The following is a 23,440-nucleotide window of genomic DNA, read 5'->3' on the forward strand; positions in this document are numbered from 1 at the left end:
GCTGATCTGTGCTGGTCGCTGAGGAAATACAACAACTTTCACCGTGGACAAAGCGGAGTCCAGCCCGCCTCAGCTCACTCTGTCCTGGTCTCAGCGCACGCTAAGCCGGGGCTTCCCCTCACGGTAAGCCGCTGTGTTTTTCGTTGCCACTGATGATTCAAACGTGAGTTTTGGGCAGTGTAGAGTAGCACTTGCTGTTTGTCATTTCTTCGATCACAAATGCAGACATGGTTTTATGTTTACGTGGCGCGATGCAATGCAATGCGTAAAAAGACAGTATAAGTCATTATAATCCGTAATTATGTCCCCACTGGATGCAACAAATGCCTCGTTTGTAATGGGTTTTAATGTTTGTCTCGTCTCTCCGGCCGGACACGGCATCCACAGTATGTGAGGGGCGTAATATTTCCGTCTCACGCTTGAGGTATTCGGCCAATCACAACGCACTGGATAGCTGGCCAATCACAGCACACCTCGCTTTTTCAGACGATGAGCTTTGTAAAAATTGACGCGTTTCAAAAAGGCGTGGCATAGAGGAGAAACAATAATGTACAGTATGTGGAAAATAATGTGTTTTTTGAACTTTAAACCGCATAAACACATTTCATTACACCAAATACACAAAATAATGTTCTTTTTAGCAGCATCATATGACCCCTTTAAATTGTAAGTTTGGAATTAAATTGGAATACAGACCTAAGGTTGGTCTCTTTTTAAAGAAGAAAATCAGCAGATTTTTTCCAAAAATTAAATTATCAAAAAGTTATAGACGTTTAAATTTACTGTAAAGAAAATGCACTCTACTAATTTTATATATAGTAAATATTTTACATAACAGGTTTTACTCTAAAATTGGTATAAAATTAAAGCCATATGTCTAAATAAGTTATGTTCCAAATTTGAAGTTGATTTGGTTTTATTTAGGGCGTTATACCACAAACAGCCACCGGGTGCTATCACCAATGTCTAGATTTCTCTGTAAATCTTACTTCTCTCTCAAAATATGGAATCCTGAGACTAAGACCTTTCCAATGATATGTATTTTGTCAAGATTATAAAAAGTTTTGATTGTAAAATACCGTAATACATTTTGTAATATGACACTTGACACCGCCCACTAAGGGGGAGGAGACCGCCAAAAGATTTTAACGTACCATTTCCATGGTAACGCAATGTCCGATTTCAAAATGGTTTTCACAGGATGAATCTTGGGCTTCTAAGCTTTCATAAATGATATATAATTTATGATGATTACTAAAATATTTGATAGAGAAAAAGGACAAAAAAAAGTGCCAAACGTCCCACGACAGTTAATGAGTTAATATATATATATGATGTTATTAAAAGAGACCATATGATGCAGATAAAATATTTAAACGTCTATGGAGAGTTAAATGTGTGGATGAAGCCACAAAGGATTTCATATATCTTTCCTTACTTCTGAAGCACTACCTCTTCAGAGTGTGTGGCTCATTTTTAATTGAGAGCGGTGTTTATCATGTCTCTTTCGTATGATGACTTTGCACCTTATTGTATGCTGTTAATCGTTTAACTAACATCCTCCACCATAAAACACTGACTAGTAGCTGTTTATTAAAGCACCAGCAGGTTACATATGGTTTGCTATGAGGAAAAAGACATTCTTGTGGAAGTTGCGCTTCTCCTTTTCGGTTCTAACTAGAACCTAAAGTGACTGGCATTTTCAAACCATATCTTTGTAATCTATTATCTCCAATGCATTGTATTTGTATCACAAATCTCAGCTTTTAACGTGTGAAAAAAAAGAAACGGCACAAAGAAAAGAAACAATATATCCTGTGGCCGATATATCGTGCATCCCTAAATATATCCATGGGTAGGCGTCGTTCCGGGAGCGCGCAGCGATCCGTGCACTCCGGGGCTCCTGCTGCAGCACAAAAGCTCGGTGAAGTGAAGAGAAGAGCTCTCCCGTTTCAGCGCGCACCGTCCCGCAGGACTGCTCGGACCGAGAAGAAACTTCAATCAAACCGTGACGTCTCCAGTGGGAGCCAAACTCCGAAAATCCGATCCCCACGCATCTCTCCACCCTCACTAAACGCTGGCGAATAAAACCAAACGGGCTGCCAAGACAAAAGCAAACTCTGGCAATACGATTTAGTAAAGAGACCAACTGATACAAAATATTTCATATTTAGCCCAAATGTTTTGCTAATTGTTTTTATAGGATATGAATGAATGTATTTGTTTTGTTGGGTGTGCATAGGGTCCATTTTTTTATTGACTGCTCTAGATTCATTTCTGAAATGCAAACTAAAATTCTAACTAATAGCAAAATAATAGAGAAGGTGTTGTTTACGCAAGACATTAAAGCGTCAAAAAGAGAGGAAAATAAACCTTTTGACCCAAAGTAGACTACTTCACATTTTATTAAAATTTTTCTCTATACACCTTATAGGACCAGAGCACACTTGAAGCACATTTTAAACAGACTAAAATATTTCTTCTTTATATAACGTTTGTTAAACACAAAATAACCAGCAAAAAACATTTAAAATGTTGACCGCTGCATGGGCTGGCCTCTAATGTCCTATCATACGATATCTCCATAACCTCTAATGTAGCCTAACTCTGTTATGTGGCTCATTTTGGTGGTCTGATTTCTGCCAGATTCATGACCAACATCAATCACTTAAAATATTCCGTGAACTGTGGCACGGTGTAACTCCGGACTTTAGACTTGTCGGTCTAAATTCCACCCGCGAGTATGTATAGATCATTACAATACGGGACAGACATGTCACACTTTCCCTCTTGCAAATCTGACGTGGACATCGGAATATAAGCTGGTCTGTCTCCAGCAGACAGGCTCCGTGGGTGAGGAGACCATGCAGGCGTGAGCTCACACTGAGCTGACGGGTATAAAAAAACAAACCCGGAGAGCTGGGGGTCTCGACAGGGCGAGTCGTGGGAGTGGACGAAATAAACAGTGGAAAACAACCGGTATTCGTGCCAGTTCGCGTACAAACACTGTATAATCTTTAATGGCATCAACAAAAACAGAGATTAAGAACAAAATAAATGCATGTGTAGAAATATAGTGGGGTCTAAAAAGTCTAATTTAATTTAGTGGGGATAATTTAAGACAAAAAAAGAACACTGAACCGCTATAGGCTACGGAAGCTTCGATTAGTTTGTATTGAACAGACTGGAACAAATAATGAGCAGATTGTCGGCTTTTATATAACATCAAATCAGTCATTAGTTCCACTCTATAAAGTTTGCAATGTTTGATTTGCTACAAAGTAAAAAGCCTAGTTGAACGCTTCAGTGTGTGTGCGCGCGCGTGTGTGTGTGTGTGTGTGTGTGTGGATACAATTAGGTCCAAAAGGTTCCAGTCTAGTTCTTTAGAAAAAATATCTAGGCCTACACGAAATAACGCAAAAAGTAATAGCCTACATTGATCTGAAGAACATAAATATAATATCAAGCACTCTTTTAATCAAAGAACCAACGGGCCAACTCAAAAACGTACACAGCCAAATGGGTCTTATTGGGAATCCGTAACAAGAGCTGTTGAGGAACAACTTCAGAACATGTTAAGATTGTGCAGCAATGCGCGTCAGATTGAAATGCACTTTTAAAGTTGACAGTGTGATTGAATCAGGCTAAAACACTGGATGCCAAAAGTATTCGGTTTAGGCAAGCCTGTGAAAATATGGATGGATCCAGGGCTTTCTTTCCACCAGGATTCATAAGGATATGCTCTGACACGTTTGATTAATAGCGTCCACAGCGCTTTAATAATGCAGAATAGCAAGTCGCAAGCATTTAGAAACGAGACTCCTGTGAAAAATTAACCCAATGGTTTGACTACAAAAAGCATGCCAGTAACTAGGACCCTAAGGTTGCCTCACAAAGCGTAACCAACAACAATTGCCATGTGCCTTCGCTTTAGCGAAACCAATGTGTGTCTATTTTCAAGATTTGCTAATTATTCATTTAATAGCTTTTATCAAGAGTGACTTAACACTCATTAAGTCAACCTGGATAAATCTGGGGTTAGATGTCTTATTCAAGGCACAGTGATAAAGGTTCATTGATCGGCCGTTTGTGGGATTTAAACTTTCGGATACACCATCAGCTCTTTGACAACTTGGATACAACCCTGAGGTTTTCCTACTAAGAAAGCATCAGGGTGCGACAACACAGCACTGTCTGTTATTAGAGAATGGCATGACAGTCTGCGTAAAATATTTGGAGTGGAGAAAAATAGCCTCAATATGGATCTTAATCTCCAAACAGCCGCGCCTGTCGAGGACAAACAGGTTTCTCAAACGTCAAGGCTCTATGATAGATTATACACATAACTCTCAATGTCTTCACTTAGTAGGAACTGTCCCGTCCCGGACACAACTCGACAACGAATAACTTCGAGCGCAAGAAGGTCGCGTAGTGTCTCCTCAACATTCGTGTCTATAACAAAAGGACTTGCAGCGTCTCCACAAATGTGCTATGTCTAGCACAAGCTCCATAGGAAACCTTACATGAATTTTATATGAATTGATAGGCTTCTTCTATCCATAATGTTTCCTTTCAGTCCTCTCACAAAGCTTACTTGGGGGAAAAAACTGAGTAAGAAATGGAGGTGACCTCCAAACGTGTAGCCTATAACTTACTTGTTTGGAGGTCACATCCAGTTCTTGTTTTCTAGGAGCTTTGTACGGGACCGAAAGGGCTCATTTATTACAATTTCCATAAGGTTGGCAACCGTCATATAAAAGGGCGAGGCTTGCAAAATCAATAGCGCTCGCGGCGGATCCCGATCGGAAAAAGAAAGTCCACGCGCCAACGCGAGCGCGTGCTGCCGTCTTATTACTCAACACGAGAAAACGAACACACGTGAATTTCACAGAAACCAACAGTTCCACAAATCTACGCTTCGATTTCGCTATGAATAGGACGCAGAGTGAATAAAAAGGTCAGCTAACGTTACCAAGGAAAGTCCCGTAACGTGGGAAATGGTCTGTTAGCTCGCGAAGACAGTCAGAAAGATTCGATCATTTAGATTTATAGATTTAAGAAATTAAAAGCAATGTCTAATACTCGCGCACAAACCACCAACAAGAACAAGAGCTGTCAACAACATCGTCACGATCTCGACACCAGTCAGCCAATATGTTGAAAACGTATCAACAAACAAGTTTCACACCGAAATGTCAAAGCACGAGTGTATAAAATAGTTTTAGCTATTAAAAACAAACCCTTCTTTAGCGTTGCCAAAGGTCCGCATTTGCCTGCACTGGACAATGTAACGGAACAAACATAAGCAGATGAGGCATGGAAAACCAATAATAAAGCTTAAAACGTTCTTACCTGAATGCAGTGATGCTTGCTGATCACCAAGTCGCACGGAAAGCATGGGGTTTCCTCTTTAAATGCAAGTTTTCACTCTCGTGGTTTTTTTAAGATATGCAAAGATTCCCGTTAAAAACAAAGAGGATCAGATGCTCCTATTGAAAGCTGCATTACTATGTCGCCTATTTCTAACTCGGGTCAATCGACTAACCCTAGTTTTCTCAGTTTTCAACGGGAAGCCCTTCAGAAGTTTAAAGTATCTCCGCACTTGCCGAATATGAATAACGTTATCCCCTCCTGGAATAACTGTGAACGCGTAGAAGAGATCCATACACATCCATGCAGACGCAGTCGAACGTAATTCCTTTGACTCAGAAGAGGTTGATGGCTTCGACGCGAATCGCGTGAATGCACAGGTGGCGAAAAATCCCCGGGGGCTCTGTCTGCTATATGAAGACTGGCAGCGCCATGTTGGGCTCGAGCGAGACAACGAGCGACCGAGAGCCACGCCGCGAGAACGGCAGCGGTGTGTTGCCCGTGTGTGCACGGGCCGGTCCTCACACGCACATTTACGGACCACTGGCCAACAAAACGGCCACAGGAACTCTCTCTCTCTCCCTTTAATCTAACGGACTTTAATCTAATTTTTCCGTCTCTTTGTCCCGGTTCCGACACGCGATATCCCTTGCGCGCTGAACGCTCGCGCAACTGCTGCTGCTTATGTGTGCGTGTCTCTCTGTGAGCGCGTGCAGCGGGCAATGAAAGCTGAGCGCAAGACGTCTCTCTCTCTCTCTCTCTCTCTCTCTCTCTCTCTCTCTCTCTCTCTCCCACCCATGAAAGCTGGGCACGAAACCTCTCTCTCTCTCTCTCTCTCTCTCTCTCTCTCTCTCTCTCTCTCTCACCCAGAAGGCCAGTTGGGGGAACAACCGCAATTACCATAAACCCAGTAGGCTGCGCTCCCTCTGTTCGACTCGCTGCGCCCGTGCAGAATTCAGCGAGAGGGGGGTGTTTCGCACAGCGCACGGGCTCCGTAAACAAAATGAATCGGCAGTGCCGCTGAGAGGCTTCTGGAAAACCACAAAACGGTATTTTTGGCTTATATTATAAAGAGCGCAGGAGGTGGTAGGTGGATTTATAGGGTGTTTAAAACCTTATAGATTGCGTAGTTAGATTATTAAGCAGAACAAAATTGTATTTTATATTTTCAATGAAAGATAGAGCAAGCATTAAAATCCAATCCAACAGAACGCTTTGGAAACCCTTGGACACCATTAAACCCTCGTTCACCTTTTTGAGCACATAAAGACGTACTCGATTCTTGACTTTATTGTACAATTGTGGTTTTTGGACTTTTGTTGTCAAAAAGTGAGAATTAAGGTCATAAATGAGTTATTGGAATATTATCAGAAATGCACTTGCATAAAAAATGTAGGGAAAAAAAGACAGACCCCGCCAAGAGGAGCAGCATAATCGCGCGAGCTGCGTGGGTAACGTAACAGGATTGCTCGGGGCTTTGACGGAGGATGTGTTGGCCTTAAACCCTTCCCCCGCACGCAAGCATCATCCCCGGGGGAGGCGACCTGGAGGTCACGGCGCTGGGGAACGCTCTTAAAGAGCTCTGGAACGTGCTCAGAGTCCTATATTCACAGGCGAACGATTCGTGGGGAATAGAGTTCGTATAAGAAGTCTAGTATCAAATATAAGGGGATGCACGGGTCCTGTAAAAAAAAAAGACTTTAATATTATTTATGTTTAACATTAGAAAGTAGGCCTAAATGTTACTACCATTAAAATGGTCATATTCAGTTCTGTTTCTAAAGAGATCCAGAAATGTTTTCCAGTTTGATATCTAATCTTTTTAAGTTATATGATGTTGTCTGATATTTTGGTCAAAATGGTGTTTTTGTCAAATAAAAGCAAGTTTAGCCATTTTGAGTTATTACTTTAGAAAATCTAAATCAAGTATGTTAAACAAGTTCTCATTGATCTGGATACTACTATTTTAAGCAGAACAAAATTGTATTTTATATTTTCAATGAAAGATAGAGCAAGCATTAAAATCCAATCCAACAGAACGCTTTGGAAACCCTTGGACACCATTAAACCCTCGTTCACCTTTTTGAGCACATAAAGACGTACTCGAAATAAAATGGATGCAGTTCTTGACTTTATTGTACAATTGTGGTTTTTGGACTTTTGTTGTCAAAAAGTGAGAATTAAGGTCATAAATGAGTTATTGGAATATTATCAGAAATGCACTTGCATAAAAAATGTAGGGAAAAAAAGACAGACCCCGCTGGGGCCTAGAAACATAAAGCTAAAGATCATGTTATGTTAAATTCTCAGGATGTTTTAAGTGCCAACAACATTTCTGTAAACCTCGGAAAACAAAATTGTTCTGAAAGTCCTGAAAGTCATCCTATTCAACAACATGACTTGGCCTACTGAAATGATTAAGTTCCCACAACCTAAACTTGAATGTTTGGGAAATGTTTAGAGCGTTTTAGAACATTAATATATTAGCTAGGAGGACGTATATTACATTTAAATAAGCATTAGTTTAAGAAGAATATTCGTAAATATGACTGATGTTTGTGGCCGCTCTGCGCGAGAGGCTGTTTTTGCCAAGAGGAGCAGCATAATCGCGCGAGCTGCGTGGGTAACGTAACAGGATTGCTCGGGGCTTTGACGGAGGATGTGTTGGCCACCGCCTAGCGGGTAAACCCTTCCCCCGCACGCAAGCATCATCCCCGGGGGAGGCGACCTGGAGGTCACGGCGCTGGGGAACGCTCTTAAAGAGCTCTGGAACGTGCTCAGAGTCCTATATTCACAGGCGAACGATTCGTGCTTTAACAAAATTGGGGAATAGAGTTCGTATAAGAAGTCTAGTATCAAATATAAGGGGATGCACGGGTCCTGTAAAAAAAAAAGACTTTAATATTATTTATGTTTAACATTAGAAAGTAGGCCTAAATGTTACCACCATTAAAATGGTCATATTCAGTTCTGTTTCTAAAGAGATCCAGAAATGTTTTCCAGTTTGATATCTAATCTTTTTAAGTTATATGATGTTGTCTGATATTTTGGTCAAAATGGTGTTTTTGTCAAATAAATCAGAAAATCTAAATCAAGTATGTTAAACAAGTTCTCATTGATCTGGATCTCTCAAGCAAGTTAGCTCAAATATTGTTATTAAGTAATCCAACTAGTATTGACCAGTAGCAAGTATAAGACCCACATTCAATCAAAACAGACACTATTTGAAGACTATAAAATGTAGCCTACAATTCTGAAGAGATAATAAAAGACAACGATAATGTTATCTACTGATAAGAAAGAGACATTGCGTCTTTGAGAGCAGCGCTCAAATATGTGAGAATGTAATGTATTGAGTTGGTGATGTGTTCAGTCTGACATAGGCCTACATATTTAAACAACGGGTCCCCACAATCCCCTCAAATGAATCCTGAAATAAACAGGCCATTAGGCCTAATTTAACACAGCGAGGGCCTTATATGATATTAGAATTCTTCAGCTGACACAAACGCTCCCCATTCATTCAAATCTAAATAAATAAGAGGCGAGTTTGGTGGGCTTTTGTATTGTTGTTTAATCTGATCTCTTCAAGGCCGCCCCTACCTTCCCCCATGCAGCCTTCATTTATACATGCATGGGGTCTCTCTCTCTCCCCCCGTCCCACCCTCTCCAGCTCTCCATTGTGTTCAGTGCCCGAGGCGCTGTGCTTCGCGTTTTCTCGCGGAATAAAGAGACAGAGGAAGGGGAAGAGACGAGTGAGTGGCCAACAGCGCCGGTGTTAATGTCCGCTCATCGAGACATTGTCACTTGCAGGCGTGATCTGTCATTCAAACCCTTCAGACCAGCAGAGAACGGGCCGAGCCACCGTCTGCACTTATGAAAACAGTAGAATTGCTCCTGAAATACGTAATATGTGCCTATCTATCTATCTATCTATCTATCTATCTATCTATCTGTCTGTCTGTCTGTCTGTCTGTCTGTCTGTCTGTCTGTCTGTCTGTCTATCTATCTATCTATCTATCTGCCTATCTATCTATCTATCTATCTGTCTGTCTGTCTGTCTGTCTGTCTGTCTGTCTGTCTATGTATGTTCTATTGCTCTTATCATTCTCGTTCTGTAAATAAATCTTAAAAAAATAAAAAGCTTTACATTGCTTTGCTATTCAGAATACATTAAAATAAAAAATAAAAAAAACAATTAAAACTGAAAAATACAATAATTACTAGAAAAATACAAATTAATCTCATTAAAAATCCGAAATGGTTGAAAACAGAAGTGTTTGACTGAATGAATGAATGAATAATTATTTTCTATAATACTAAACACATTAAAAGATCTATAAAAATAATTATGCAAAAACACAATTAATTAAAAAAAGGTCCGAAATTGTTAAAAACTGACATTTTTGCCTTACATAGCTTGGTACAATGTTTTATTATTATAACTTAAAAATATAAATAAATAAATACATTTCTGCTTATATAATAATAATAATACAAAAAGATTATTTAAAAAACAACAACTAAAAGGCTGCTATTGTCGAAAACAGCAGTGCTTATAGCTTGGTACAATATTTTGTTATTGTATCTTTTAAATAAATAAATATTCAAACACATTTAGCTTCTTTTTTTTTTTTAAATAATACTATAATAATCATTTTTTCAATTTTTTTTATATCACATATTTATTGAGAGGTATGTTTAGGTCACATGGAGTAACCCTAAAAAAATATTCATAAATAATTCATATTTATGATTCATAAATACATAAAAAAAAATGTTTGACAACTTTTTTTAATGATGATGATGATGCTGATAATAATGAATAATTCACATGCTCAGATGGATGACACGGAACTCCAGACTTCTGCAGCGTTGCACTATCAGGGTCCTTGCGTTGGGTGGGCCGATGGCTGGCTCAGTCTAATTGTCGGCTATTGAATTACCTGTGAATGTGAGAATCAGAGGAGGCGTGTCACGGGGTCACTCCAGTCCCGCTGCTGAGGGCGAGAACAAGATCTCATCCGCGGGCAACAGGCTTTTGAAACGAGCGTGTTAAATGCATTAAGTTTTGGGTGATTTTCTGATGTTCGTTATTGACTGAAAGAGCAAAGCAAATGATGTCTGTATATTAGAAGGTTAATTGCAGTAGACTATAACATGATAAACATCTTAAACTAGCATTTTGCTAGTGCTTTTACAATTATATAGAAATCCTATGCTTGTAAGTATATAATTCTGCATGCAGCTGTTATGTCATTGATTGAAATAGCATATGCACTTTCTTGATGTCAATCTCAATGTTTTCTCAATGAGTCTCAATGCATGGACTCCTCGTGGCCTATTTTTGAAAAGTAGAATGCCATAATTTAACATATGCAGCAGTAGGCTACCCTATATTTAATTTAATTACTGAACATATTCTCATCGTCTGATTCATTATTAGTGGAATCTGATGATCAGCCTACAGCTCAACCAAGATATTTGTATATAAATACCTATCATGCATGCAGCCTTTTTTCTTCAATGTCAACCCAGACTTTATTTTCAATATATTACTCTGACTTCTTGATTTATTTTGAAATATCATGAGTCATATAAGGCTTCTCGGCTGAACATCTGGTGGAGGTCTGCGTTGGGAGACGGTGTAAATAATCTCTCGGGGGCTGCTGGCTCGTGGAGATCAACGCGGGCGATTCGAGCGGTCAGTGACGGAGCGAGAGCGCCTCCAAGTGGACAACGATGATATTACAAGAAAACCAGCAAAGTCGAAGAGGACGATCAACGACATGGGGCTTGGAAAAGCAAGATCAAGTTCCTGCGTTTGTATTCAAATAATAGAAACAAGATATAGGCTATACATTATATCATCTACAAATTGCTAGTTTAACTGAAGTAGTGTTTTAAAATTATTATTCTGGCTTTGAGTTGCAATCAAATCAAAGTGTATTTATCAATGATAGCTCTAATTATACATAATTTTTATAAGGCTGGCTATTATTTAAGTATTTCACTAGAAGATCAACCTTAGTCAGGTTAGAAGCCATAGTGAATTTAACGAGGGACGTTACAATGTCACACCAAAATCCCCTACTCACAACTTACAAAACTGTTTTATTATGTTTTCGTCTACTTGTATCTACTTTGTTTCAGCTGAGCAATCGTGTTTATCGACAGTATGCATGCAACAACGGCTAACTCTATCCCTCACAGTTTTCATTCCTGTCAGAAATTAGCTGTAAGTGTAAAAAATGTAAATCATAAAACTTAGGCTATAGAAATTTTAAAGTTACGAGAAAGGTAAAAGTTTAGGACTAACCACTGATCTACAGGACTAAAAGTTTAGGACTACCCACCACTGATACATATATATATATATATTTGTATTATATTATACTCATTTGAATTAGTATTATATTAGGCTAGATTGATTAAATGAGGTTTAAAAGTCCCGCAGTGAAAGCCGAAGCGCTACAGGAACAGCAGAACGGCATGATATATTATATTGTTTTTTTCTCTGATGTTTTATCTATTAATCCTCAAGTAGTTTATTATTGATTGGTATTTTGTATGTTTTTTACGTACTGTTTTTTACTGTTTGTTTGGTACGTACTGTAATCCTTGTTGTTTACTGCAATAAAAAAATGTAAAAAACTCTTGAAACGCAACTTATAAAAAAACACACAAAAAAACAGCAGGACGTCATGACGCACGACGTCAAGTGGTCATGTGACCGGTATTGCGCGGAAGCGGAGTCCATCAGAAGAATCCTCCCGAGATGAATCGAGCATTTATCAACACGGTGTTTGCGCTTTTAGGCCTTTTATCAGGTAAATTGACGTTATACTTTATCATTTAGATGTACGTGGTTTGATTTTGCCAGGTCGGTGTGTTTTTAGCGATTGTTTAATGAAATAATGGCGACTGCAGTGAGATGCCATAATCCGCAGTCATGTAAATCCATCCAATATCTCTCGTTTATGCATTTAAATTAGTTTAGGTCAAATAATTTATGTGCATTTGCTACGATATCGTGTTTATGCTGTTAGATAAAAATGGTTTTGCTACTAAATGTTGATAATGAATGAGGAAGCCCCAGCAGGTCATGTGACAGTCATGGTTTATTGAACAAATCCTGCATTGTTGATCAATATTATAGTTATGATAGGATTATTGTGGTTTTTAAACCGATCATTGTGTTAGGAAAGGGGTTTTCAATCTTTTAGATGTATGATTATGATGATTAAGTATGATTATTTTCGTGCAACCTGAAACGTGAAAGGCAGATATATATTATGTACAAACCCAATTCCCAAAAAGTCTGGAATCGGGTTTGTAGAACTATCCAAGTTATACTGTGGGAAAATTAATATTATAATTGTGTGTGTGTGATTTTTGGGGGGGAAATCCTTTTGTTTTGTCACGTTACATAATTTTTTTTTATTTTCTGCTCACTATAGGACATACTGATGTATTTATTTATATATTTGTATCAATATATTTATTTCTTTTAAAATTTATTGTAGTCTAATTTTTATTAGGTTAGTTGGTTAAATCATATTTTTATTGTTTATGCATTTTTAAATGTTTTGCATGTTTTTTTCTGTGAACATTTCCACACAGCTCAACATATCTGAATGTCATTGCATTAGACTTCAAAATGTCGAAACAAGTGTGATTTATTGTAAAGAAAGTTTGTGAGAATATATCAGCATTGTTCCCTGTTTTATTTTTCATCAGGGGTTTTGGGTGACAGTTTGACTGTTTTACGCAGCCCGCAGTACGTCACCTTCCGGGATGGACAGTGGCCCATATCGGGAGAAAAGATCCCTGATCTAGTCGCCCTGACCATGGGTTTCTCCATCCATGAGGTTTAACATCTATTTAATCCTGTAATGGCACATGTGATGTCTTCATGTAAACACTGTAGTAAGCTTGTGGTTTTTGTTTGTAGGATCTTGATTGGCCAGGTCTGGCTGCCGGTTCGCTGTTCCAACGCCCGCGTGCAAACGCTCTGATCGTCGTGCGTGGCTTGGACAGCCTCGACTTTCCGAAAAATATTTCCTCTTACCCTCTTGAAAACGTGAGTAATGCATTCTTACGCACATAAGTTATTTTAGGTTTTGTGGTGCATGAATGCAAAAGCAGGTTTTTGTCTCGCACTCTTTCTTGCTTTTATGTCTTTGATTCAACATGTAGGTTGTCAGTTTGACCTTTAAACGAATGAGTGAAGTTAAATAACTCACCTTAGTTTTTAAGTTCCAGAAAATGAGGATGTATTAGGATTGAGTAGCCATGGAGTTTCCCTGCTAGACTTCCCTTATTTTGTATCATGAGACTGATGGCACTTGTTTGTCTATCTATCTGTCTGGTTTCAGCCGGTTCCGTTCACCCTGGACAGTGTGGCAAACACGGTGCATACTCTGTTTGCTGACAGCACCCCTGTGGTCTTGCAGCTCGCCCCAAGTGAGGAGGTGTGACCTCAACGAATTTCTTGACTCAAACACTAACCACATACAAGTGATGCCTGCAAACGCACAAAGTGCTCTGCAGATAAAGATGTACACAAGAAACACTTAAAATCTGATGCAATAAAATGCAAAGTTATCTTGAGATCTTCTGTTCTAAGGATTTTATCAAATGTTAAATTTAAGGCTTGTAGTTATTATATATAAAAAAAAAATATATATATATATATATATATACATATTTGCTGTAGTATTGTAAGAAACTGATTTGCCTTATGTCTTAACTATTATTCTTTTATCTTTTTATTTGTTTTATGCCTCTTTTTAATCTTTCTTATGTGCTGATATGGCATGAAGGTAATCAAAAATATGAAATAATAATGAAATTATATGTTGTTGGTAGTTAGTAAATAAAAATGTTTTGAACCTCGAGCATTCATTTAAGAAATTTCTTGATTGTGCATTTCAGAGGCTGTATATGATGGGAATGGCCAACACAGTGTTTGAGGACCTGCCCGTGACCCTGCAACAGATCCGTGGACGTCTGTCCCAGGACGGATCCGTCCTCACGTCCCTTCCTCTCGTCTCTCTCAGTCGTAATAACGAGGTGAAGACATGGTCACATAACACTTGTGGTCATAATAGCCAATAACACAAATTAGTGGTTTAGTGAACCACAAAACTGAGGTCGACTTTGGCCATAAATGTCAAATAAGTAATTCAAATATCTGTTATTTATGCGTTAGTGTATACAGTATTAACACTCTTTATACAGACATGGGCTGTAACAGTTTCTGAAGCAGTTTTTCGGTCATGTTAGGAAGTGGCTTCTAACTTACTGAAATAATCATGTGAAAGTAGTTGTTACAGATAGAAACCATCGTTCACTAGATGCATGTTGGTTTTTGTTTCCCATCCTAAACTAGACGCTGGTCTAAATATACTGGTTTTAATGTGTTTATGTGGTGTTCTGTGTGTTGCAGGCTGATCTTCTGTTCCTCTCTGAGGTTCAGGTGTTGTACGACATCTCGGCTCTGGTGAGTTTCTCGGTCTGCTCTGAGCCGATACACTTTATGACAGTTTGTTCCATATAAATCAGCCGTGCAAGATTTTATATGGTCATTTTAGTTTTTTTAGTATAAAATCCTTTTTTTTTTTCTTTTTTTTTTAATCTAGCCTTAATGTTTGCATGTGCTTGTTTGGCTCATGCAGTTCATAAATATCTAAAATATATTAATAAATGCATAAAATTAGTTTTTTATTCTTAATTTTCTTTTGATGTTGGTCAAAAAAACTAAATCAAATCTCTGTAATCAGATTAAATTACTGTGGCAAATTTGAAAATAAATTTGTGTGATATTAAAGTATTTTGTGTTGTTTGCTACAGTTGCAGAAACACAAGCATCTGGCTAAAGACCCGGCTCCTGACCTGTACTCTCTAGAGCTCGCAGGGTTGGAGGAGATCGTCCGCCGCTACGGCACAGACTCCCCTCAGTTCACCGACGCTACCAGAATCCTGACGTCTACTCTGCAGAAGGTAACGAGCCTGTGTGCAGTAGATAGTGTTCATTTTATCAGCTATTTTTTATTTAGTCTCAGTCTTAGTTCTGTCAAATGTAACTTTTAGTTTTTATCATATTTAGTCAACTTGTCCTATTTTAGTTTTAATCAAGTTTTAGTTGACTAAATGTCTGAGAATTTTTGTCTAGTTTAAGTCAGCGGAAACTTACACACTTTTGTCATTTTCGTCTTACTGTATAATGGTTAAAATAATGGGAAATTTTTTTTTATTTTGCTAAATTTATTTTTACATTTTATCGGAAGTTGCTCTTTCACTAATAAGCACAAATCAATAGAATATCGACTCGTATGCATGGTATATTTTACCTCATCTAACGTTAGTGTACAGATTTTTAACAGGATATCATATTTGAGGTCTTGACATCTGGCAACCGCAATCATGCACGCTTGCGTAATAGAGTCTTGTCTCCACCTACGAAAATAAAAAAAATGTGTTCTTTTTAACTACATTTTAGTCTCGTCTTTTTTCGTCAACGATATTGCATGTTCATTTAGTCTCCGTTATCAATTAATGACCTTATTATCGTTACGTCATCATCTCGTTTTCATCAGGGGGAAAAACCTTGACGAACATTTTTCGTTATAGTTTTCGTTAACGAAATTAACACTAGCTGTAGAGTTATTATAGTTTACTAAAACATTAAATTTCTGTTACTTTAAATAAAATAAATGTTTATTGAAACAAAATCAAATATACAAAAAAAAGGCAAGGCAACTAGTTTCCAAGGCAACATTTCTCATTATCACAATAAATATTACAATAATTACAGAATTTATTTCTAAAACTTAATCACAAGCAAATGTTATTTAACATTTTTATATAGATGTCATTTTAAAGTTGCTAAAATGTTCTATTAAAAATAAGTAGATTTTTCTGTGATTGTGACTTAAATATTTCCAAAATAAAAAGGGAAGAAAAACCTGTATTTAAAAGAAAAAAGAAAATGAAGCTTAAGTACTTTTAAGGTTTTTTTTTTAACCATAAAAGTGCTTTATTGTTTGCTTTTTCCTTTTGAGTTTAAGCTGAAATATGACACTTTTACTGGGTAAAATTGTTAAAATACAATGAATAAAAATAAATTAAGCCAAAAACATGACAATTACGCATTGCTATTTCATTATTTAGATATTCATTTAGTCATGAACTTAAAATCATTATTGTTCATTAAATTTCATTATTGATTCATTACAATGTATATTCATTTTCATATACAGTTCTCTACTTAGTTCCAGCTACAAAATGTCTTTGTTTTTTACACTAATAATACTTAATATACTTTTATTCAAGAACTTCCACTAGGGAAAAGTAGTTTTCTGACCTAGTATGATGGGGGTTTTTTTGGGTACTTGTCAGCTGGTTAGATTTGGAAGACCAGCTAAACACCAGCTTGGTTGGGGTCCAACTAAATCATGTTAAACCAGCATAGTTCACCACATAAACTAAAAGCTATTACAATCATTTAGCAACTTTGTTTCTCAAAAACTTCAATAATTTACTTTACAATAAACTAATTATACTTGTTAACATGAGTTAATTCATTACGTATCATTAACAATGAACAACAATGTTTACAGTATTTACTAATTCAGGTTAAATGTTAATTCATAAATATACTGATGCTGTTGATTTTGATTCTTACATTAATTTGATGGTAATTTGAAACGTTAAAAATGTATTTGTATATGTAGAATTAACATTAACCAGGATTAATAAGTAATTTAATGTTGACACATTGAACCTTATTGTAAACTGTAACCACATCAATAAAGATTGATCTGTTAACATGTCTAAGGTACTTGGTAGCAACACACAACAAAATTAAATAAGTAAATAACATGGTTTCATTCAAACGGTGATGGAAACACGACCTTTATAAAACATAATCGTACAAAAAAAATAAGGGTGGACTCACAGAAGGTGTCAAACTACCACATTTAACAACTTTGTAGACTGCAAGATGTGTTGATCTCTTCTCGTGATTGTCTAGGATGTGGCTTTGGTTTCTGAAGAAGTGCATAAGTGCTGTTTATCTGAATGGGGGTTTCTCCTCTGGAATATGTGGACAGCTCGATTTCAGAATACTACGAGAACAATAACAATGAAATTAGGCACTTTATAAACCTCTTCACGGCATGTGAACACGGTTTGGTTGATTTTGTTAAACATTTGGGAATTCGTTGAGCATCCAGTAGTTATTTTAGCGAACTCTTGTGTTTCACGGTTGCTAAAGATGTTTCGCAAAACGTCATGAGTTTTAAACTCTGATGAATGATGCTGTCACCATCATTTCACAACTAATGAGTTTCTAAACACCTCCAGCTACTTGAGAAACGCTAGGAAGAACTTTAGTTGTTGCCGGGAAATTTGGGAAACATTTTGTACGATGAACTTGAAATGGTGATTGAATCATTCAGCAATATAAGTCTTACCTGTGCCGTGTTTAAGGCCTCAAGCGACGCTGGTGTGACATTCTGTGGTTGTTGTCGACTTTTTCTTGGCTTCTTAAGTTTGAGCATTAACAGACCTGAAGTAGCGCATTACATTTTGGTTGTTATCATCATGAAATTAATATAATACACATACATAATGAAACAATACTTCAGTACATTTCAAAGAAACTCTTCATAAAGGAATACACTAAACTTAATTTCAATGAAACCGAGGAGATTCATTTGAACATTTGATCATGTTTTTTGTACTTTCAACTTGATTGTATCAGATATCTCACCTATTATTGCAATAATCAGCACAGTGTTCAATAGGAAGGATGTAACGGTCAGAATCCTGTGAAAATTGGGTCTTGTTTCACAATGTGTTTGATTATGATTGTTGCATTCTGTTTGATTTTGGTCATGGGCAGATTCTGTTTAAATAGAAGAGTTGTAAGTTTTGTGCTTTTAGTGCCAAATATGATTAAAAACCTCTGATAAAGGAAAAAAAAACATTTATCTCAGTAATGCTGGGTACACATTATACAAGATAATCAGGCTGATTTTGGGCCGATTTCTCCCCTTCTGACAATCCTAGGTAAAGTCCCGATTATCTCGGTGGTTGTACAGATTATTTGATCAGATTTTCCTGTGGTGTGAGGTGTGTTAAGAGTGTCTGAATCTGCTCGGAAGAACGTCGGAGGCGCCCGATCGCGGATCAGAAATCCTGATGTGTGGGGGGAACATCGCGGCACACCACACACTATAGGAGCAAAACGGTTAAATCTAGGATTTTTTTCTCCTCGTGTTTGTGGTCTCTCACATTTTAAAGATCTTATAAGATTTTAAAAAATCTTTTAGTGTGTACCCAGCATAAACGTAGCTATAAACGTAGTATATTCTAACACTTGATGTGTTAATTATAAATCTAATTTAGAAATACTTACCAGTAGTGTAAAGTCTGGTGCCATTGCTGAGCTGTAGAGTCCTGCCTGCTTTTGCACAATAATATATTCCTATTTCATTGATAGTTATGTTCCTAATAAATAAACGGCTTAAAGTTTGTAATGAACATTTGTCTTTAAATCTTTTATCATAAAACTGAGGTGTTGTAGATTCTGATGTGAAGGTCCGCAGTATTAGCACTGGAGAATCTGTCAGGTTCTGGAAAACCCAGTAAATATCTTTTACATCAATCTGACAGTCTAAAGACACGTTTTGCCCTAAATTCACCCGTTTAGAAATTAAACACTGTGCAGTTTGACACCACACCAGTAGAACTGTGAAGATAAAACACATATAGTAAAGCACAAAACTCTTGAAATCAATCTTGAAAACTATTCAGTCATGTGAAGAGCACTCTGAAATTACACTGAGTAACTTACAGAAGAGTAAAAGCGGCGGCGTCCTCATTCTGTGGTTGTTTTGCTCATATGCAGTAAGATGGTTAACTTAACTACGAATCTGAGCGGAAGTGCTAACACAGATGTGCAGAAAAAAATTTAAAAGGAAACCACCAGACACCCTTGAAAAGAGGAAGTTGAACTTGCACTGACCAGACTGTTTACTGCTATTAAAGCATTTCAGAAGATCAAAGTGCATGAGATAAAGTGTTTGATTTGGCAAAGTAACTTCAACTGTCAATAGGTTTTACTTTTGATTAATTAAATTGCTATAATATATTTATAATAATATAATATTATTAGCACCTGAACTATAGGTCTAATTCTGAAGCAGATTTTTTGTTTTCCGAGCAAAACTTCAGGCCAAACTTGTAAGCTAATGTGTCTGGGTGTTTTCTGACAGTGCCAGCATGTGGTTTTGCTGACCTAGTTTCACGCTAGCAAGTGTGGATTTCAGACACGTTAAAGGTGCAATAGGTGATTGTCTTCAGAAACATTTTTTGTTATGCTGGTTGAAAGTCTCTTCACATCCCAATAGCACTCATTAAGTTAAGTGGTCTAAATGTATTTGTCTGTATTTATATATTCTGTGGAAGGTGTAGGATCAAGAAATGTTTGAGCGTTTTAATATGCTTTCCTACCTGCCTGTCAACGTATGTATTAGCATAACTCTGCGCACCCGGTTCGCGCAGACAGGATACGTCATCAGCGCGTTCAAGCAGGTAAACATCAACAACCCAATCTTTCTTCCTGGTATTGTAGTACTTTTAAAGTTTTCTCACCGGTGAATGACACATGATGTAGCCCAGCGGTTTACCTAGTCCTCGCGCCAGCTCGTTATAAGTGAGCTCCGTGCATGAACTGTTTTCCGATCGATATGATCCCTACACAGTGTTCATTGCTCCCTACTCCCTGAGCGGGGGAAATCCGTTGACGTTTACTTCACTTCGGAACATGGGCTGGAATTGGGAACCTGATGTAGCCTATTGTAGTAATGTTGTCTCTGGTCTGTGAGTGTAAATGCGTTCAGGGGGCGTGGCTTTGGACGGCGATTGCAGGGAGGGTGGGACGTTCGCTTTCAGTGCTATCAAGCTAAAGTTAGCATTTTCAAAGATCTCCTACTGCACCTTTAACTGTCAGTTCCACTTTTTGAGCATAGACCCGAAAAGGACACTTCCAACTTAAATTGTTATAAATTGTGAATGCTTTGGAGCACAGACTTAAGGTTGGTCTCTTTTCAAAGAAGACACTTTGCAGATTATTGTCGAAGTGAAAAGTTATCAAATGTATATTACAAAAAAGTTATGGAAGTTTAAGTTTATGAAAATATAAAATGTAAATATTAAAATATTCATATTTTATATTAAAAAATATATATTACAAAGCATGTTTTACTCTAAAACTGCTAGAAAACTGCTTTGTGTTCCAAATTTGAGGTTGATATCTCAAAAAATTTGATTTTGTATGGGCGTAGTATCCCTCAATCCCTCATCAAACCCCATTAGTAACCATATAAGGGCGCCTCCATTTCCATATATGGTTTGAGTGATCTGAAACATGTTTTTCCATACTTTTCTCAATAATTATTAAGTAGACATCACATTCAGAAGTATTAAGGGCAGTATTTGAATTCAATTCAACGTCTAAAAAAACACAAAAAAGGCATACGACGAGAACCTTAGACCTATGTTACAGTTCACGCTGCATCGCTGCATGCTGTTTTTTTCTTTTTAGTCAAAAGTCAAGTCAAGTCACCTTTATTTATATAGCGCTTTTAACAATACAGATTGTGTCAAAGCAACTGAACAGCATTAATTAGGAAAATAGTGTGTCAATAATGCAAAATGACAATCGTAAACACTTTTAGACCTTTTTTTCCCTCCAGAAATAGAATGGATGTTATCTTTTGAACACTTAAACACCAAAGTATAAAAAAGTTGCGCTTATCCCACAAACCCACACAGGGCTCAGGTGCAGGACAAAAAAAAAAAGGTGACAGTGAAAGTGACATATCCTTGGAATTAGTGCTCTGCATTTAACCCATCCAAAGTGCACACACACAGCAGTGAACACACACACACCGTGAGCACACACCCGGAGCAGTGGGCAGCCATTTATGCTGCGGCGCCCGGGGAGCAGTTGGGGGTTCGGTGCCTTGCTCAAGGGCACCTCAGTCGTGGTATTGAAGGTGGAAGAGAGCGCTGTACATTCACTCCCCCCACCTACAATCCCTGCCGGTACGAGACTCGAACCCACAACCTTTGGGCTACGAGCCCAACTCTCTAGCCATTAGGCCACGACTTCTATACAACAATACAACGTATTGTCCGTTTGTATTGTCATGTATTGTGACATCTTCGTCAGGCACAAAATTCGATGAAGACCTGATGGTCGAAACGTTGTAATAAATAATTCTTATGGAGCAGTTATATCAGTGTGCGGACAGTACGTTTGTATTTTTGCTATATCTTTTGAACACTTGACATGAAAATGAATGGAGGTTTTTACTGATTTTTCATGATTTCATATGTGCATCACTATTTCAAAAGGTCAGAACTCGCTCTCTGACTCTGATGAGTACTCTTCTTGCAGATTAATAAATTACAATAGCTCTGTACAATATTTAATAAATGACCAAATATGAAAACTAGAGTCTTTAGGCTTTCAAATGATATAGTTTGTCAAGATTACTTTAGGTTCAGACTAAGATATTACTGTTTAAAACATGTAACGACAAGTGGGCCCACCGGTGGGCCAGTGACAGTTAACAGGTATGCCATAGTCTTCTTAGCCGCATTGCTATTTGATACGCCTCTGGAACATGGATACAGATAACACTCCAAATAGTAGAGAGAACATCTGGCAATGTTCTCCTTAAGTTATGAACAAACATTCTTTTAGTAACATTAATAGAATGTTCATTCAAAGTTATGGTCTTTAATAACGTTCTAAAAACGTTAGCATAAAAATGCTATTTTTAACGCTAAACATTTTTGTTCTATAACGTTTTAGTTGGAGGTTTGTCTAATGGGTTTTATTTTTACTACTTGTTTCAGAAAGTTCGGGAACATTCAAAAGGAACATTTCCCAAAATGTTGTCAAAATTATAAAATAAAATAATAATCCCTTAACATTTGTATGACCAAGAATTTATTTTTTTTAACATTGAACATTTCGAACGTCCAGGGAACGTTAAGAAATAAAGTTTTCCAATAACGGGAACATTAGCAAAACATTGTTATAACATATTTTTGTCAGCTGGGATGCAAGATTGTATCCCTCAGAATCCTACCCTTCTTGGACCTGCGATTCTTTTGACTGAACAAATCCAGCTATTGGTAAGTATGTAATTACAACAATACATTATTGAATATTTCTTCTGTATGTGTTAAGTTTGTTGGCAAACTAAGCCTTCTGGATTTACAGGATGACCAATCTGAAGATTCAAATGAGCCGATCGACTTCACCTCAAATAACAGTTCATTTCTAAAACCCATAGCTAGCTTTACCAGATTCGACCAAACAAATAATACAAATTTATATACTGGCACAGAAATATATGCAAAATAGTTAGCTTATAAGGCCATTAGCCTACTCAAAAGCCTCAGAACCGAACTTGTGTAATTCAATAAAACTTGGTGTATTAAAACAATCACACATGAGATGATTTTTAACACGTTTATTAATTGTAGTCTAATATATTTTATTGACAAATATCCGGATCAGTGTGAGTGAAGTTTACTTAAAGGGGTCATATGATGCGATTTCAATTTTTCCTTTCTCTTTGGAGTGTTACAAGCTCTTGGTGCATAAAGAAGATCTGTAAAGTTGCAAAGACTAAAGTCTCAAAACCAAAGAGATATTCTTTATGAAAGTTAAGAGTCAGCCACGCCTACCTAAAACGGCTCGTTCTAACACGCCCCCACATGTCTACATCACTATGTGGGAAGATTTGCATAACGCCGCCCAAATGTTCACGCAAAGAAAGAAGGCGTAACTTTTATTCTTGCTGTAGTATTGTTGACGCTGCACTACTTTCACCGTGAACATAGAGCATAGAGGAGAAACAATAATGTACAGTATGTGGAAAATAATGTGTTTTTTTTACTTTAAACCGCATAAACACATTTCATTACACCAAATACACAAAATAATGTTCTTTTTAGCAGCATCATATGACCCATTTAA

At 37.4% G+C, this 23,440-nt stretch overlaps 3 protein-coding genes across 5 annotated transcripts in view; 1 reads left to right on the forward strand and 2 right to left on the reverse strand.

Moving 5' to 3' along the window:
* bcor (BCL6 corepressor) overlaps positions 1–6,140 on the reverse strand; it is a 47,709-nt gene extending 41,569 nt beyond the window's left edge. For both annotated transcript variants that reach the window (XM_016282624.1, XM_016282623.1), the window contains exon 1: positions 5,353–6,140. The gene's annotated coding sequence lies outside the window, so the exon portion shown is untranslated. The remainder of the gene's footprint in view (positions 1–5,352) is intronic.
* Positions 6,141–12,073: 5,933 nt separating this feature from the next.
* Positions 12,074–15,552, forward strand: atp6ap2 (ATPase H+ transporting accessory protein 2). Its single transcript, XM_016282669.1, has 8 exons — positions 12,074–12,200; positions 13,111–13,241; positions 13,325–13,453; positions 13,749–13,844; positions 14,308–14,445; positions 14,822–14,875; positions 15,226–15,454; positions 15,548–15,552. The coding sequence occupies exons 1-8, from the start codon at positions 12,149–12,151 to the stop codon at positions 15,550–15,552; spliced, it is 834 nt and encodes a 277-aa protein (XP_016138155.1). The 5' UTR covers positions 12,074–12,148.
* Positions 15,553–17,278: 1,726 nt separating this feature from the next.
* Positions 17,279–19,307, reverse strand: LOC107593100 (uncharacterized). 2 transcript variants are annotated; one of them, XM_016282684.1, is made up of 5 exons: positions 19,235–19,307; positions 18,797–19,129; positions 18,149–18,283; positions 17,850–17,944; positions 17,279–17,501 (listed from the first exon to the last, which is right to left on the reverse strand). In XM_016282684.1, exons 1-5 carry the CDS (start codon positions 19,260–19,262, stop codon positions 17,355–17,357), a joined length of 738 nt encoding a protein of 245 aa, XP_016138170.1. In that variant the 5' UTR covers positions 19,263–19,307; the 3' UTR covers positions 17,279–17,354. The 2 variants fall into 2 exon arrangements, with proteins under 2 accessions (XP_016138170.1, XP_016138171.1); XM_016282685.1 differs by lacking the exon at positions 18,149–18,283.
* Between the last annotated feature and the right edge of the window lie 4,133 nt (positions 19,308–23,440).

This window comes from Sinocyclocheilus grahami, unplaced genomic scaffold, assembly GCF_001515645.1.
Source record: "Sinocyclocheilus grahami isolate Dianchi unplaced genomic scaffold, SAMN03320097.WGS_v1.1 scaffold163.1, whole genome shotgun sequence".
NCBI classification, from domain to species: Eukaryota; Metazoa; Chordata; class Actinopteri; order Cypriniformes; family Cyprinidae; genus Sinocyclocheilus; species Sinocyclocheilus grahami.